Genomic DNA, 13,768 nt, shown 5'->3' with positions numbered 1-13,768 from the left:
TCTTCACACTTCATGGAATAAAAGTTTAGGAATAACAAAAATGACATTGTAAGTGGTTATATTATAGTATAAATATGTGGGATTTTAAATAGCACTTCATTCACCGACACCCACTGAGAAACTTGAACCTTCCAATGATTCTTCCCTCCCAATCTTTCAATTCTAGATTCTATAATAAGCTCTCACTTTTTGCTTCCATTGCTGCCACTTTTCTACTCCCAAAACCTTATCTATATACACAAAGTTATATGCCCGTTGTTTCTATTATCTAAAGATCTTCAGTTTCTGTGTGTATATAGTTAATAATGTAAGGGGGTGAGTAACTGGTATTTCGATGAAGATGGGATTGATTTGGTTCGAAGCAATGGCGAAAAGGGTTCCTAAAACGATGTTCTTTGGTCTCCAAATGTCAATAGTTTTACTCGTGGGTGGAAACCACACCTCCTCCAGGTTCTGTACTCGCTAATTTCTTTAGTTTCTGTTTCACTTTGGCTTAATTTCTTGTTAGTTTTCACCATATCTGTGTGAGATATCACAGCTAGCTTTCTTGATTTGAGAAATTCCCAAGGCCTGAAAGCTTTTAGTTGAAAGAAAGAAATGAATTTGAAGGACTTGAAATTGCAAATTCTTCGTTCGTTCATGAGGCGCTTGCTCCTCAAAATATTCATGTTTTGGGCTGCTCTGATTGCCATTTCGTTTCTTCAAATTGCCACTGAGCTTCGAAAGCCTGAGCTCTTTGGGTTGAATCCTTATTTCAATTTCACCCTGCTTCCCAATCCCATATACATTCCTCTGTTTGGGATGTCTGTTGCTTCGCGCATTGAGAACAAAAATTTGACAAAGAATGTGTTTATGGAGGTGATTGGGAATGGTTTCTTGGATTCAAATGCTAAGGCGTTGTGCGTTGGGGAAGGCGCTGATGCAGCCGTGTTGGCATTGCAGGAATTAGGATTCTCTGATGTTTTTGGCATCAATGTACACCCATCTTTCTCCCTTTTGAGGAAGAAATTTGTGTATGAGATAGAGTTTGAGGATAATTGTTTCGATTTTGTGTTCTCTAGAGCTCTTGATAGGGTTTCTGTGCCAGCTCTTCTTGTGCTGGAGATGGAGCGCGTTCTAAGTCCAGGAGGCACCGGTGCTATGCTTGTTGGTGCCAGCAATTTCTACTCGGCTGCTAACTTGGTTAGGTTAGCCACTCCTGTTTCGTCGTTCTTGAAGAGCTCTGATGTTGTGCATGTATGCAATGTTGGCTCCCTTACTCTTGTGTTGTTCAAAAAACGAATCGAAGGTGCTGTGTCCTTTGAGCAGTTTCGGCTTCCTGATCATTGCCCTGCACTTGTGAACAACAAAGCCATCATGTGCCACATTGAACCTCTTGCCAACAAAAAGAGTGCACGATTTAGACCAAAAATCTCTTACCTGCCCGGTTTCATGAATATCTCATCAAGAAACAGACTAGTCTACTTGAATGTTGGTGCGGGGGAATTTGTGGAAACCACTGTTAAAACAGTGCTAAAGCCTCATTACCCTATTTCCCACTTGGATGTTTTCGTCGTTGATCACAATGTCTCTGCCCTCACTTCGTATGTAAAGACTCCCGGTGTCACATTTGTTTATCATCCAACACTGTCAGGAAAGGAGGTTTCTTTGCCCAGTGATGATGAGGAATTTGTTGGTGCGCCAATGGATGAAGAAAAAGGGTTTGATTTTGCTCAGTGGTTCGGAGAAACTGTAAGCGAGGGAGACTTCGTTGTCCTCATGATGAATGCTGGAGAAGCAGAGCTGCAGATTCTTCGCGACTTGTTCAAAACTGGATTGATCTGTCGTGTTGATGAACTCTTCCTTCGCTGCTCAGACACTGCAGGGCAGGGAGACTGCACCAGCCTACTAAGGAGCCTCAGAAACAGCGGCGTCTTTGCTCATCGCTGGTGGGGAGATTAGACATCGTGTTTAGTTGTGTGATCCCCTGATATCTTAACCCAACTTCTTGCTTCAGTTTTGTTGGGTAGGGTTGGTGAAAAGTCAAGTCCAGGTGGCATCCTAATAAGTTTATTGTGAGAAATAATGTGAGGGATATAATGTAGATTCAATATGTAATGTACCACCCTCTTCTGTTGAAGTGTATCTCATATAGTACACAAAAGTTGCAGTGTGTGTGTAAGTTCCTTGATCTTACATGCTGCAAACCTGCAATTGATATTGTGTATTGCTATTTTCAGTATTTTGCTGTTTTTGGCATAACTTGTTACATGTTGTGTTTGGTGCAATCTCAGGTAATGTCTCCAAATAAAGCAATAGTATCTCCAAATAAAGCTCACATTGCAAAGAAAGCATATTCATTACTTCATCCAGCAGTTTAATGACAATTAGAAAGAATTTCTTTATTCTTTAGTACATTTATTGATAATCAATCATTATGTTGTTATTATTATTACATTGTGCTAATCCCAGAAGGTCTCTGGAACCTGCAATGCTTGCAGAGAGGTGAGTAGAGTGATGGGGTTTGGTATTTGTCTTCCCCGCCCATCATAGGCATAGCCACGCCTCTCTTCACCGGGCTCTCGTATCCTGGCTGGTAAGTCTTGCCCAGAACTCCTTCCACAGAATCCGAGAGAGCGAGGAACTTGAACTGTGTTTCCAGGTGAGCAAAAGCATTATCTGCAGGTATCTGGTAGTTGTGAGACCTGTTTTCTTGTTCTCCTATGGGGACAACCTTAGCAGCCAATTCTAGGAGCCCAGAGACTGTGAGTTTCACTGTGTTAACATCATCTGTTCTCTCAACCACCACTGATCTTTCTCCTGTGTTAATTCTCCACTCAGCTTCCCCATCTGTGGGGACATTTACAGTCTCCCCATCCCACTTCACCATGAGGGAATCCACACTGTCATCCCATTTTGAGACTCTCTTTGCTGCAAGGACTAGAGTGTGGGAATCAAACATGACAGCAAGAGCTTGAACCCAGGTAAAATCGCGAGTCCTCCCTTGTGGTCTTGTCCCTATGAAGTGTGCATTGATGTGCAGGTTTTCATCTGAGACTATTGCAAAGTCTGCCCCTTTTGCTCCATGGAAGTAGAACATGACTCCATCGCCCCCCACGAAGCGCGGGTCATAGCACAGAGAGCCATAGCCACTGCACTTGGGCTTTCTCCCTGCAATCATCACAAAAGGGAAGAAAAGATTGGTGAATTGTCTGAACTCTTACTGTTAGGCCGAGGCCAGTGAAAGGCCAAGTCCAGCAATTGCATTTCAAAAATGTGGCGGTATAAGGAAATAAAGTTGTGCCTTCGCTACGAGCTAGATGCTAACACTTGCATTAGTTATATAGCGCCTTTAAACAGAAGAAGAAAGAGAAAGAGAGATTTACATTTGCAGACAGCTTCACACTTGCTACCACAGTTGATAAAGCACCCCTTCTTCTTCTTGTTCTTCTTGGGCTTCCTCTCAGGGCACTCAGCAGGGCAGGTGAGTGTCTTGTAGTAACAAGCTCCCTTGGCTTTGCAGAAGGCGCGTTCTTGCCCCGTTGTTGGTACTTTTGACAACATTTTGTAGTGTGTGATATCTTTATTGCTCTCCTTGCCATTGCCATTCCCGTTGTTGTTGCCATTATTGCCATTTCCATTCCCATTCCCATTGTTGTCATTCCCGTTGTTGTTGCCATTATTGCCATGCCCATTGTCGTTGCCATTATTGCCATTTCCATTCACATTCCCATTGTTGTCATTCCCGTTGTTGTTGCCATTATTGTCATTTCCATTCCCGTTCCCATTGTTGTCATTCCCGTTGTTGTTGCCATTGTTGTGATTCCCATTGTTGTTGCCATTATTGCCATTCCCATTGTTGTTGCCATTATTGCCATTCCCATTGCCTTTGCCTTGAGACTGGGCTATGCTAGCTTGCAAGAAGAGAAGCAGGAGAGCCAATACAAGGCACAACCTTTTCATATCCATCTTCTTCATTTCAATCATCCAAGTAGGTTACCACCTGGATGATGTTTATGTTCTTTTGTTTGAGTAATGCATGAAGAGAATGAGAGTTTAAAGGGGATATATATAGAAGCCAAGGATGGGCTAAAGTCATGCAACTTATCTTGCAGTACAAATCAATAGCTGGAAAGCTCCATTTTCTGGCGTGATACTATCATCTTTTCAACTACTTTTCTTCCAATAAAAACAGTGAATTGAATTAAAGTATCCCAAAGTTGAAGAAATTAAATGCTCCTTTTCCCCAACAAATACTGAAAGGCAACTTTCTCTAGAAGTAAAGTTGTGTCAACTTTAATTTCTTAATCGGGCTCGCAATTGAAAGTTTTGACTTTTGAGATTCCATTTTATAAACTCCTCCGCTAAACTAATAGGGTAAATATGGCAGAAAGTAGTGGCTGAGTAGGTAGAGTATAATTCTCGTACCAAAATGATACAAGTTCAATTCTTGTCAATATATTCTGAGTCCATTGCACAGGATCTTTCAAGTGTGGTTTAGCTTTCTTGTGTAGTTTATAAACTATTATACATGAGCGGATTTGACCTAGAGCAGTGGTTGTGCGTTTCCTTGTCAACCAAGAACTAATAGAGTAAATATCAAACAATAGTTAAATTTATCAAAAAGTGATGACCCAAGTGGGAGGGTTGAGGAGTTGAGTCATTTAAGCATGGCAAATTATTCTGTCGATCCGGGTCTAAAAATACACAATTTATATACTAAATGCTCACAATTTTTATATACTAAATGTTCACAATTTAAATTATGAACATTCAGTATATAAATTGTGTATTTTGACTTGGGTCCACCTTGCAAGATAGAACCTGTGTCCATGACATAACTGCTGTTTAAGCATGAGACTTGATTGAAGTTGGGCTTGATTAGTCTGATTTTGTGGGATGCGGATATTAATAGGGAAAAAAACAATAATAGTACTAATAAATAAATAAAAATTACTAATAAATTAAAGAATAATATAATTGAAGTAAATTTTACTTTTCTTTCTCCATATTTTAGTTATGGTTGCACTAGAAAGACAACCTAAAGCTTAGTTTAAAATATTCATAAGTTATATATATATATAAGTTTAGATGATGAGAGACTATATGCAAATTTAAAGTCAGCACTCAGCATATGCTATTAATAAGGAAAAGTGTCAATAAGAGAATCGAATTTAAATCATTTGAACAAAGTTACTAATTAGAATGAGACTTAATGAAAATGTAAAAATTTATAAAGATCACACTAAATATAATCTATAATATCAATTTGAATTATGATATAGAAAGAAATTAAAACGTATAACAATTAATTGAAAATCGTATCTATACGAACGAATATAAATTTCTTTTTACATATATAAACTTGGATTAGGTCAAATTGTTGGTTTCATTAAATTAAATCCTTTAATCAAGAAATAAAGTATACTGTTGGATGCAGACAAGAGAAATTTTGCGTTCATCATCATACTCATAAAAGAAGTGACGAAATAATGTTGTTAGAAATAAACCAATTATATATGTGATACTGTGATAATAATAACTTTGTAGAGGAAGCAATAGGATCGACCATACCTATAACCATAATTGTAGGATTGTCACAAGAACTATAAATAAATGTCATTACAAATATTTTGATTGTTGATTTGTTGGTGTTTGTAGAATTGATTTAATGGGCATTTCTTACCCCTTTTAGTTATAATTCTATTATTGGGGCCAATGACTATGTATCAAAATAGATTCAAGCTATAGCTACTAGAATAAATCTCCCATCCCCCTTTTTTTCCCCCTCCAATGTGCCTATTAGTATTTGATAAGGTTTGTCATTGAATTAGAACACACAATGCCTATTGGACTATTAAATTATTGAATTTTGATTATATTGGCCTAAAATGAGAAAAAATGAATTTGAATGAATTTAATGAGATTAGAAATGAGACTTATGAAAATTAAAAATATTATAATTATATTAAAATGTTTAGTTGAGTCATTTTTCCTCCCTAGTATTGCCAATCGAAATAAAATAGTAAATCGAAATTGGTATTACAGGATATATAGATCAGATTCTCATTGATGCCTTGTCGACTTCCACCATAACATTTCTCATAATAAAAATATGAATTAATCTCATTTGTATATCACAATGACTAAATCCCAATTATAGTGGGACTGAGCCATATGTAACTATTCTTTTGCACCTATACTCCTATAGTCATGAAAAAGAATGGAAGTTAATTCACACCATTTGGTTTATAAATCTTGTAAAATATTTTCTGATTTTAGCTTAAATCTTCTAAGAATTTTGTTGTTTTCATAAAATCTTTACTGTTCATTAGATCGTCTTGAAATTTAGATAAATTTGAGCTTACAATTTAAAAAATATATTTTCATAGCTACTCTTTGTGATTCTATTAATTGCTCTACTTTTTTTTATATCAAACATTATTAATAAATTGTCAAATATCATTACTAAAAGTATGATTGTGTAGATGCATGGATTACTCCATATGTGAATCGTATCAATACTTACAATGGGTATGTACACTCTAGTTGTACTCTTTGAAAATGTTATATTGGATTGAAATGGAATGAAAAATTTCTTTTTATATTTTATTGGGATGTTAATGTGTTTTTACCGTTTTTAGCGATTGAAAATTAATTTGTTATATTATTATAATAAAGTAATATAATGCATACAAAAAATTTGAGTTATAAAGAATATCATGAAAATTTATTAAACATTAGATACTATAGAAAATAATTAAAAATTATTATACACAAAATTATTATACTATCACAATTTAAAATAATCATAAAAATAAATATTTTAAATATTTAATTACAAAATATTATAGACAAAATTATTATACTATCACAATTAGAAATATAAATAAATAATAAATAATAAATATTTTAAATAGAAAACATAATGTTTGACCAACTTTAATTGCACCATCTATAAAGCTATTAAATAGTGGTGTAAATAGAATTTTAGGTGATACAAATAGAATTACCCATTGGAAAACATTCCTTCCCTTGTAGAAAGACTTTCTGGATCAATGGATATTGAAAGTGCGTTTAGGGCATCGTTCGGCATCAAGAAAGAGCAGGATATGGTGGAGTTGATCGAAGCTGCGGTGAACGTTGCGGCTTTGATTGTCCCTCACAAGCTGAAGAAGCATAGAAGCAGAATCGTGAAGTTGTTGTTTGATGAGGATCCAGCGAATTCAACTCGTGACTTCTTTTCCGATGACGAGCTGGGTTTCTACTCCGACGACAATGATGATGAATTATTGAAGGTTACTTCTACGCCTACAAAGAACAAATCTCATTCCCCGGAAATCAAGAAATTACAGTGGTTGTGGTTGCGGTTCGAAGAAAGCGATCGACGTTAGCGTCCGCGTCCGGGAAAGGGTGCTTGCGAGTCTGAAGAGGATGAAGGACCAAAATGAGAAGCCAAAGTACAGTGTATACAAAAAGAAGATTGTTGAAGAAGATTGATGTGAAGATCATCAGATAATTAAAAAGGTTCAGATCAGATGTGATTTTTAATTTGTATCAAACAAACTTTATTTATTCATATTCAGTTCAGTTGTTATAAGAGTGTAAGTGATGATGAACACACATCCAGTTTCTCTTGCATTGTCTCATCTGCATCCATCAATATACTTTATTTCTTGATAAAATAATTTCATTTCATGAAACCACCAATTTGACCTAATTCAAGTTGTATGCATGTAAACGAAATTTCTATTTTTTTTTTTTTGTATGGATCGGATAAGGTTTGCAACCAATTCTTATATGTTTTAATTTCTTTCTATATGTCATAATTCAATTGTTGTTAATTTTTGAAATTTTTGGGTGACAAGGAAACCCTAATTAGCCACCACCCGAGGCCGTGCACGGGGTAAACTCCGGCCACCTTAGGACCCTAGCCGGCAAATGACTACGAGGTAAATCAATCTAGGTTACTCATAGTTGACCAGCTAAAATAGATAAGACGAATAGGCCACTCCAATTGAAAACTGAACTTGTATTATAACATTGTGGTTACAAGTCAACCGACCAATTTGGTTAGGGTTGTTTGAATTGTTGTTAATTTTCATTTGATGATGTCCCGATATAGTATGATATTATTGAATATACTGAATTTATTTATTTTTTGTTAATATCTAAAATAGATACATTATCATAATTAAATTCTTATCGTATCCATAAAAGATGAAATTTTTTCGTCCCAATGACCCCACCCAACCCCACACGCAATCCAACAAGATAAGGGATGAGTAAATCACGATCGGTTCATCATTAGGTGGGAGGATCAATATTTAGTGATTAGAAAGAACCCCGTTATCATAATTTCTTTTGAGTGACGAGTGAAACTCGCATCCACTGTACTATTTGAGAATGTACACTAAATTAATCGCATATTGTAACCCGGCAGGCAAAGAAATAACTTCTTTAATTTTATTATGGAGATGAGAGGAAGAAGCTTAATTATTTACAATTATCATGAACTAAACGATTTTTTTTTTAATTGTCACTAAATTTGTGTCGTTAAATCATGTATGTCAGTGACCAATATAATGTCACAATTGATTTATGGTTCTTCCTCCTGTCCACAGTCCACATAATAAACGAATTTATGATAACATCTATATAGCAATCTATATTATATTCTAGATATTGACAATACATAAATAAATCCAATGTATTCAAAATTTTACTAATTTGGAAAAGTAAGTCATATAAATTGATACGGAAAGAGAGTAATTGAATTATCACACTAGACCAATAATGGCATACCATTTATAAACATCATGAAATTAAAATCAACAACAATCGAAAAAGGATAGAAAGAAATTAAATTATTACCACCTTTCAAAAAAAGAAATTAAATTATTACCATAGATGACAGGGTGATCGGGCGGATATGAGATTGTAAATATTTGATAAAGGGGTTTAACTTTATTCTATTGAGAGAAGCTAATAAGGAAACAAATGTGCTGACTATCTGGTAAATTTGGGCCATATCACGGAGTGCGGTACAACAATCGTGGTTGAGCTCCCAACGGATCTTCTGATGCTCCTCCAGACAGATATTGGCGGGACTTGCTCAAGAAGAATCATATAATGTTCGATACGATAAGCAGTGTCATTTTCACAAAAAAAGAATGAAAAAGAAATTAAAACATATAAGATTTGATTGCAAACCGTATCTATACCTATGATTACAAATTTCATTTACACATACAACTTGAATTATGACATACAAATTGATAGAGAATGACTAATTTGTGAATTATGACATAGTCGATAAATGATTTTTGTTATTACTTCTTTTATTTTGAATATTCAAGATTTTGATTGTTATATTTTTGTAATTATTTTTAATTTAGACGATGAAAATACTATTCATGACAAAAGATTAAAAAAAAAAATGAGTGTCTAACTTTTAGAATTCTAATAGGATGGGCTTGAATAGTTGATCATATTGAATTATGATTGAGTTAAATAACTTTGATTGAATATCCGACAAAAATTCGTTAAATTAGAAATAAATGATTAAAATTAAAAAATCACTATAATTGGAACAAATGATATTAATTAAATTTTGCTTAATGTATGTTGATTTAACTTTTCTAATACCCAAAGCTTCTATTCCACAAGTACGGTCACTCCCACTATTCTCGGTCTCAATTTTACCATATTATTAAATTGGCAAAAGGGTCAAATAGACCCATGTAGTAACACTGATTGTTCATCCAGCACCATGAACTAAAATATCCATCTAAGTCATTATACTCCTAATTATTTTTCATTTAGCATTTTTAGTCCATTTCTAACAAGTAACCCATCTAATTTGTTGACATGGAAAAATAAAATAATAAAAAATGATGACATGTTATTTATATGAATGTTTTGGATGATTTTGCCATATTTCATTAATGAAGAAAATGATTTCTTGCAATGAAATAGGGTAGAAATCAAAGTTGTTATATAATGTTTTAATTACAGTGTACTGCACGACTGTGTATGTATAGTGGGATATTCAAAGTTGTTCGGCAATGAAATTCCATGAAAATCGATATATTAAAATTAAATATAATAACTTAAGATATTATATTGGGTAAATTTGATTACTTTTTAAAAAATAATTTAATTTTTATATATCAATTTTCATGGAATCTCATTGTCGAACGACACTGAATACCCCGCTATACATATATAGTACACTCTGCTATGCATACACAGTACACTGTAGTTGAAACTTTATATAGCAACTTTGATTTCTCCCCTATTTCTTTCCAAGAAATCATCCAAAAATACAATATCTTAAGTTATTCAATTATCCAAAAATCCAAAAATATTAATTTATTTTTAAAATAAAATAAAATTTACCCAATACAATATATCTTGAGTTATTATAAAAATAATTTAATTTTCATATATCGATTTCCATGAAATCTCATTGCCGAACGATAGTGAATACCCCGCTATACATACACTCATGTAGTTAAAACTTCATATAACAATTTTGATTTCTACCCTATTTCATTGCAAGAAATTATTTTTTTTCATTAATGAAATATGGTAGAAATCATCCAAAACATCCATATAAATAACATTTTTCTAATTTTATTTTTCCATGTCATCAAATTAAATGGTTTACTTGTTAGAAATAGGCTAAAAATGCTAGATGAAAAATAATTAGGAGTATAATGACCTAGATGGACCATATTTTAGTTCATGGTGCTAGATGAACAATCAATGATAGTACATGGGCCTATTTGACCCTTTTGCCTATTAAATTTTTAACTTTAATATGGATGAATTCAATTATTAAAAATTAAATGATCTCCCTTCAAAAAAAATAAAAATAAAAATTAAATGATCACAAAAGTTTAAATAAAACAAATATATGTAAAACTTGGTTAAAGTATCTATGCTATAATATATGGTTAAAAAATTAATATGTAAATAAAGAAATCTTGTAAAAATTTACATGAAATCTTGACTTTTTTTTTTTTAATCAAAAGGAGGGGTGAATTGTACTAGCGCCTCTCAACCGAACACCTAGACCAGAAGGTTCCTAACCAGCCATCCTCGATCTCTCTTAGGATTCCCTTAGTATCTCTTAGTTTGTAAGTTCCTACTATATATTTTGGTGGGTTGTCATCTTTGTTACAAAAGCGTTTGGCCATTAGCAGCACAAGTTTGCTCTCTGTAGACCTATGTGAGTATGTGACCGTAATCTACTAATCTTCCATTCTTTAGCTATCATTTTCATGCACTTATCAATTTTATTCCTCATAGGGGCAATGCATATATATGTAAAATCTCACCCCTAACCCAATTAGTAACTTGTTTAGGCCTTCTACATTAGTTGAATTTGGTGGACTTTTGAAATAGTAAAAATTAAGGAATGGATTTTTAATAAATGTGGTGGTGAACTTTTTGAGAAATTCTTCTTTTGTAATTTTAGAGCTTTTGACAGTGGAGAGTGGGGTCCACCTTAAGGGAAAAGTTGCTCCTCGTGAGGTGCAATTCTTGGCCAAGCAGGCCCATAAATTCAAATTTATTTTTTCTTTTTACAGATTTTATTTTTTCTCTCTTTTTTTTTCCCTTATTTCTCATTTTCCCTTTCCTAATCACACATGCAAAATCTGCTAAAAAATTTCACACGATCCAGGAAGGCCATAGAGCATCCTACTAGCAGTTTTTATGTGGTTTTTGTTAGTAAAAAAATTTGGGCCGAAAATACAACATTGATTTGGAGACCAAAATTTCTTTTGTAGGAGATGATACGAAAATTATAAAAAAAAATACTAAAATCAAAAAAATAATCTAACCCATTAATTTGATCAATGACTCATATTTTTTAGTTCCCCTTATATATATAGGTCTAACTTTATATTCACTCTTATTTTTTAGTTCCCGTTTTATTATAATATAAATAACTGTGTTCACCGCGCAGGCATTCACAAATCACAAGTGGGCAGGAAATATTAGAAAACACACACTCAAGTGCTCTGTGTCTTGACGTCTAGGAAAATATATACAAAACACTCATTTGTAAAAAGAGTTTGTTGATCGATCAATACAATGGATGTGGAAAGTACGTTTAGGGTTATGTTCGGCGTGAAGAAAGAGCAGGATATGGTGGAGTTGATCGAAGCTGCGGTGAGCGTTGCGGCTTTGATTGCCCCTCACAAGCTGAAGAAGCATAGAAGCAGAATCGTGAAGTTGTTGTTTGATGAGGATCCGGGAAATGCATCTAATGACTTGTTTTCCGATGACGAGTTTGGTTTAGACTCCGACGACGACGATGATGAAGAATTATTGAAGGTTACTTCTACGCCTGCAAAGAACACATCCCATTCCCCGGAAATCAAGAAATTAGGGTTCGGGAAGAAATCTGTAGAAGAATCTCAGGTTGCTGCTCCTCAAATGCCGCCATTAAAGATGGAGGGTCGTCAAGATAAGTCAATACGCAAGTACCCTGAAGAAGAAGAAGCGAAAAAGAAGGGCAAGAAGAGGACGATACACATGGATTTCTCTGAATCTAAGAAGCATTGCGTGGACGGTCGCAGTAAGGTCAGCGGCCATGTCGGACAACGTACGCCTACTTTCAAGACTGAATTGAAGGTCCGCCAAAATGGAAAGCCGAAGCCAAAGTCCAAATATTAATATTGTAGCCGCCAGCTAGCCAAACTAAACTCTGTAATCTAAGAACTACGTGTGGCTTGATCCCAGAATTCAACAACATCAAAACCTGGGTACGTAGGCACCCTTGATTATTACAAGGTTCAGCTGCGATGAATACAATTTTTATACACTCACATCCATGTTGATTGATTTATTATATTACCTATGTAACATACCATACTCTTCTGTTAAAAGTGCATCTCATATAGTACTCAAATGTTGCGGTGTCTGTAAGTTGGGCCAGTCCTGAGCAAAGACGGGCTGGACAATCGCTTAGGACTTAAGCTGGGCGCGACAGGTTGGGCAATCGCTTAGGACCCATGCTTCCCTCTTGGTTGAGCATTGTTTGTGGGTTTGGGTCACTGTCAGATGGGTTGTTATGCCATGTACTCGAGTCCACCTTGCAGGTTGGTCCCAGGTCCATGTTCACAGTTTTAGTACTCTATGTTTACGATGGTTGAATTCTGTGTTCACAATTTTTGAACTCTATATTCATAATTTTGGAACCATATATTTACAATTGTTGAACTCTATGTTCACAATTGTTGTTTTTTGAACCCTATATTCACAATTACAGAACTCTATGTTCATAATTTTTAAATTGTGGACATAGAATTTTTAAATTGTGAACATGAACCTGGTTGGGTCCACACCTTGTAAGGTGGAGCCAAGTCCATAGCATAATTTGCCCACCAGATCCTAGTAGCTTACATGGTTGCCCGTTTTAAAACAAATTATTGTGTGAACCATGAATACAATACACGTTTTTAATTAGTGTTGCAAAAATTCCGCCTAGGTATCGATTAATCGGCGCTGGCCGGCCACCTAGTGTTGCAAAGACTCCTACCAGTTTAATTAGTGTTGTATTTGGAGAACAAATTAATCATCAAAAAAATATGAATTTAACACTTCTAGAAGATTCAAACATGATGTTTTACTGTTTGAAGTCGATGATAATAAAAAATTATTGTCATGAGAATACCAGAACGCCGGCAGAACCCTCATTTCATTGTTGATTAATCACCCATCATTATTGCCAGTACTTATACTGTGGACCATGGTCCACAATGCATTGTGTACC

At 34.7% G+C, this 13,768-nt stretch overlaps 2 protein-coding genes across 2 annotated transcripts; one reads left to right on the top strand and one right to left on the bottom strand.

Annotated features, from left to right (window-relative positions):
• On the top strand, positions 1–2,330 carry LOC116016968. Its single transcript, XM_031257456.1, has one exon. The coding sequence runs from the start codon at positions 598–600 to the stop codon at positions 1,939–1,941; it is 1,344 nt and encodes a 447-aa protein (XP_031113316.1). The 5' UTR covers positions 1–597; the 3' UTR covers positions 1,942–2,330.
• Positions 2,328–3,999, bottom strand: LOC116016969. The gene is made up of 2 exons (XM_031257457.1): positions 3,366–3,999; positions 2,328–3,150 (listed from the first exon to the last, which is right to left on the bottom strand). Exons 1-2 carry the CDS (start codon positions 3,964–3,966, stop codon positions 2,432–2,434), a joined length of 1,320 nt encoding a protein of 439 aa, XP_031113317.1. The 5' UTR covers positions 3,967–3,999; the 3' UTR covers positions 2,328–2,431.
• Between the last annotated feature and the right edge of the window lie 9,769 nt (positions 4,000–13,768).

This window comes from Ipomoea triloba, chromosome 4 (genome assembly GCF_003576645.1).
Source record: "Ipomoea triloba cultivar NCNSP0323 chromosome 4, ASM357664v1".
Classification (NCBI taxonomy): Eukaryota; Viridiplantae; Streptophyta; class Magnoliopsida; order Solanales; family Convolvulaceae; genus Ipomoea; species Ipomoea triloba.
The sequence above is the reverse complement of the archived record's forward strand: the minus strand, read 5'-3'. Positions and strand labels throughout refer to the sequence as shown.

Excerpts from the sequence above, each read along its gene's own strand:
- LOC116016968 (XM_031257456.1), top strand. The coding sequence starts at position 598 with ATGAATTTGAAGGACTTGAAATTGCAAATTCTTCGTTCGTTCATGAGG.
- LOC116016969 (XM_031257457.1), bottom strand. The coding sequence starts at position 3,966 with ATGATTGAAATGAAGAAGATGGATATGAAAAGGTTGTGCCTTGTATTG. Across the intron at positions 3,151-3,365 it reads GTGTGAAGCTGTCTGCAAAT|GGAGAAAGCCCAAGTGCAGT; the intron begins GTAAATCTCTCT and ends TGATGATTGCAG.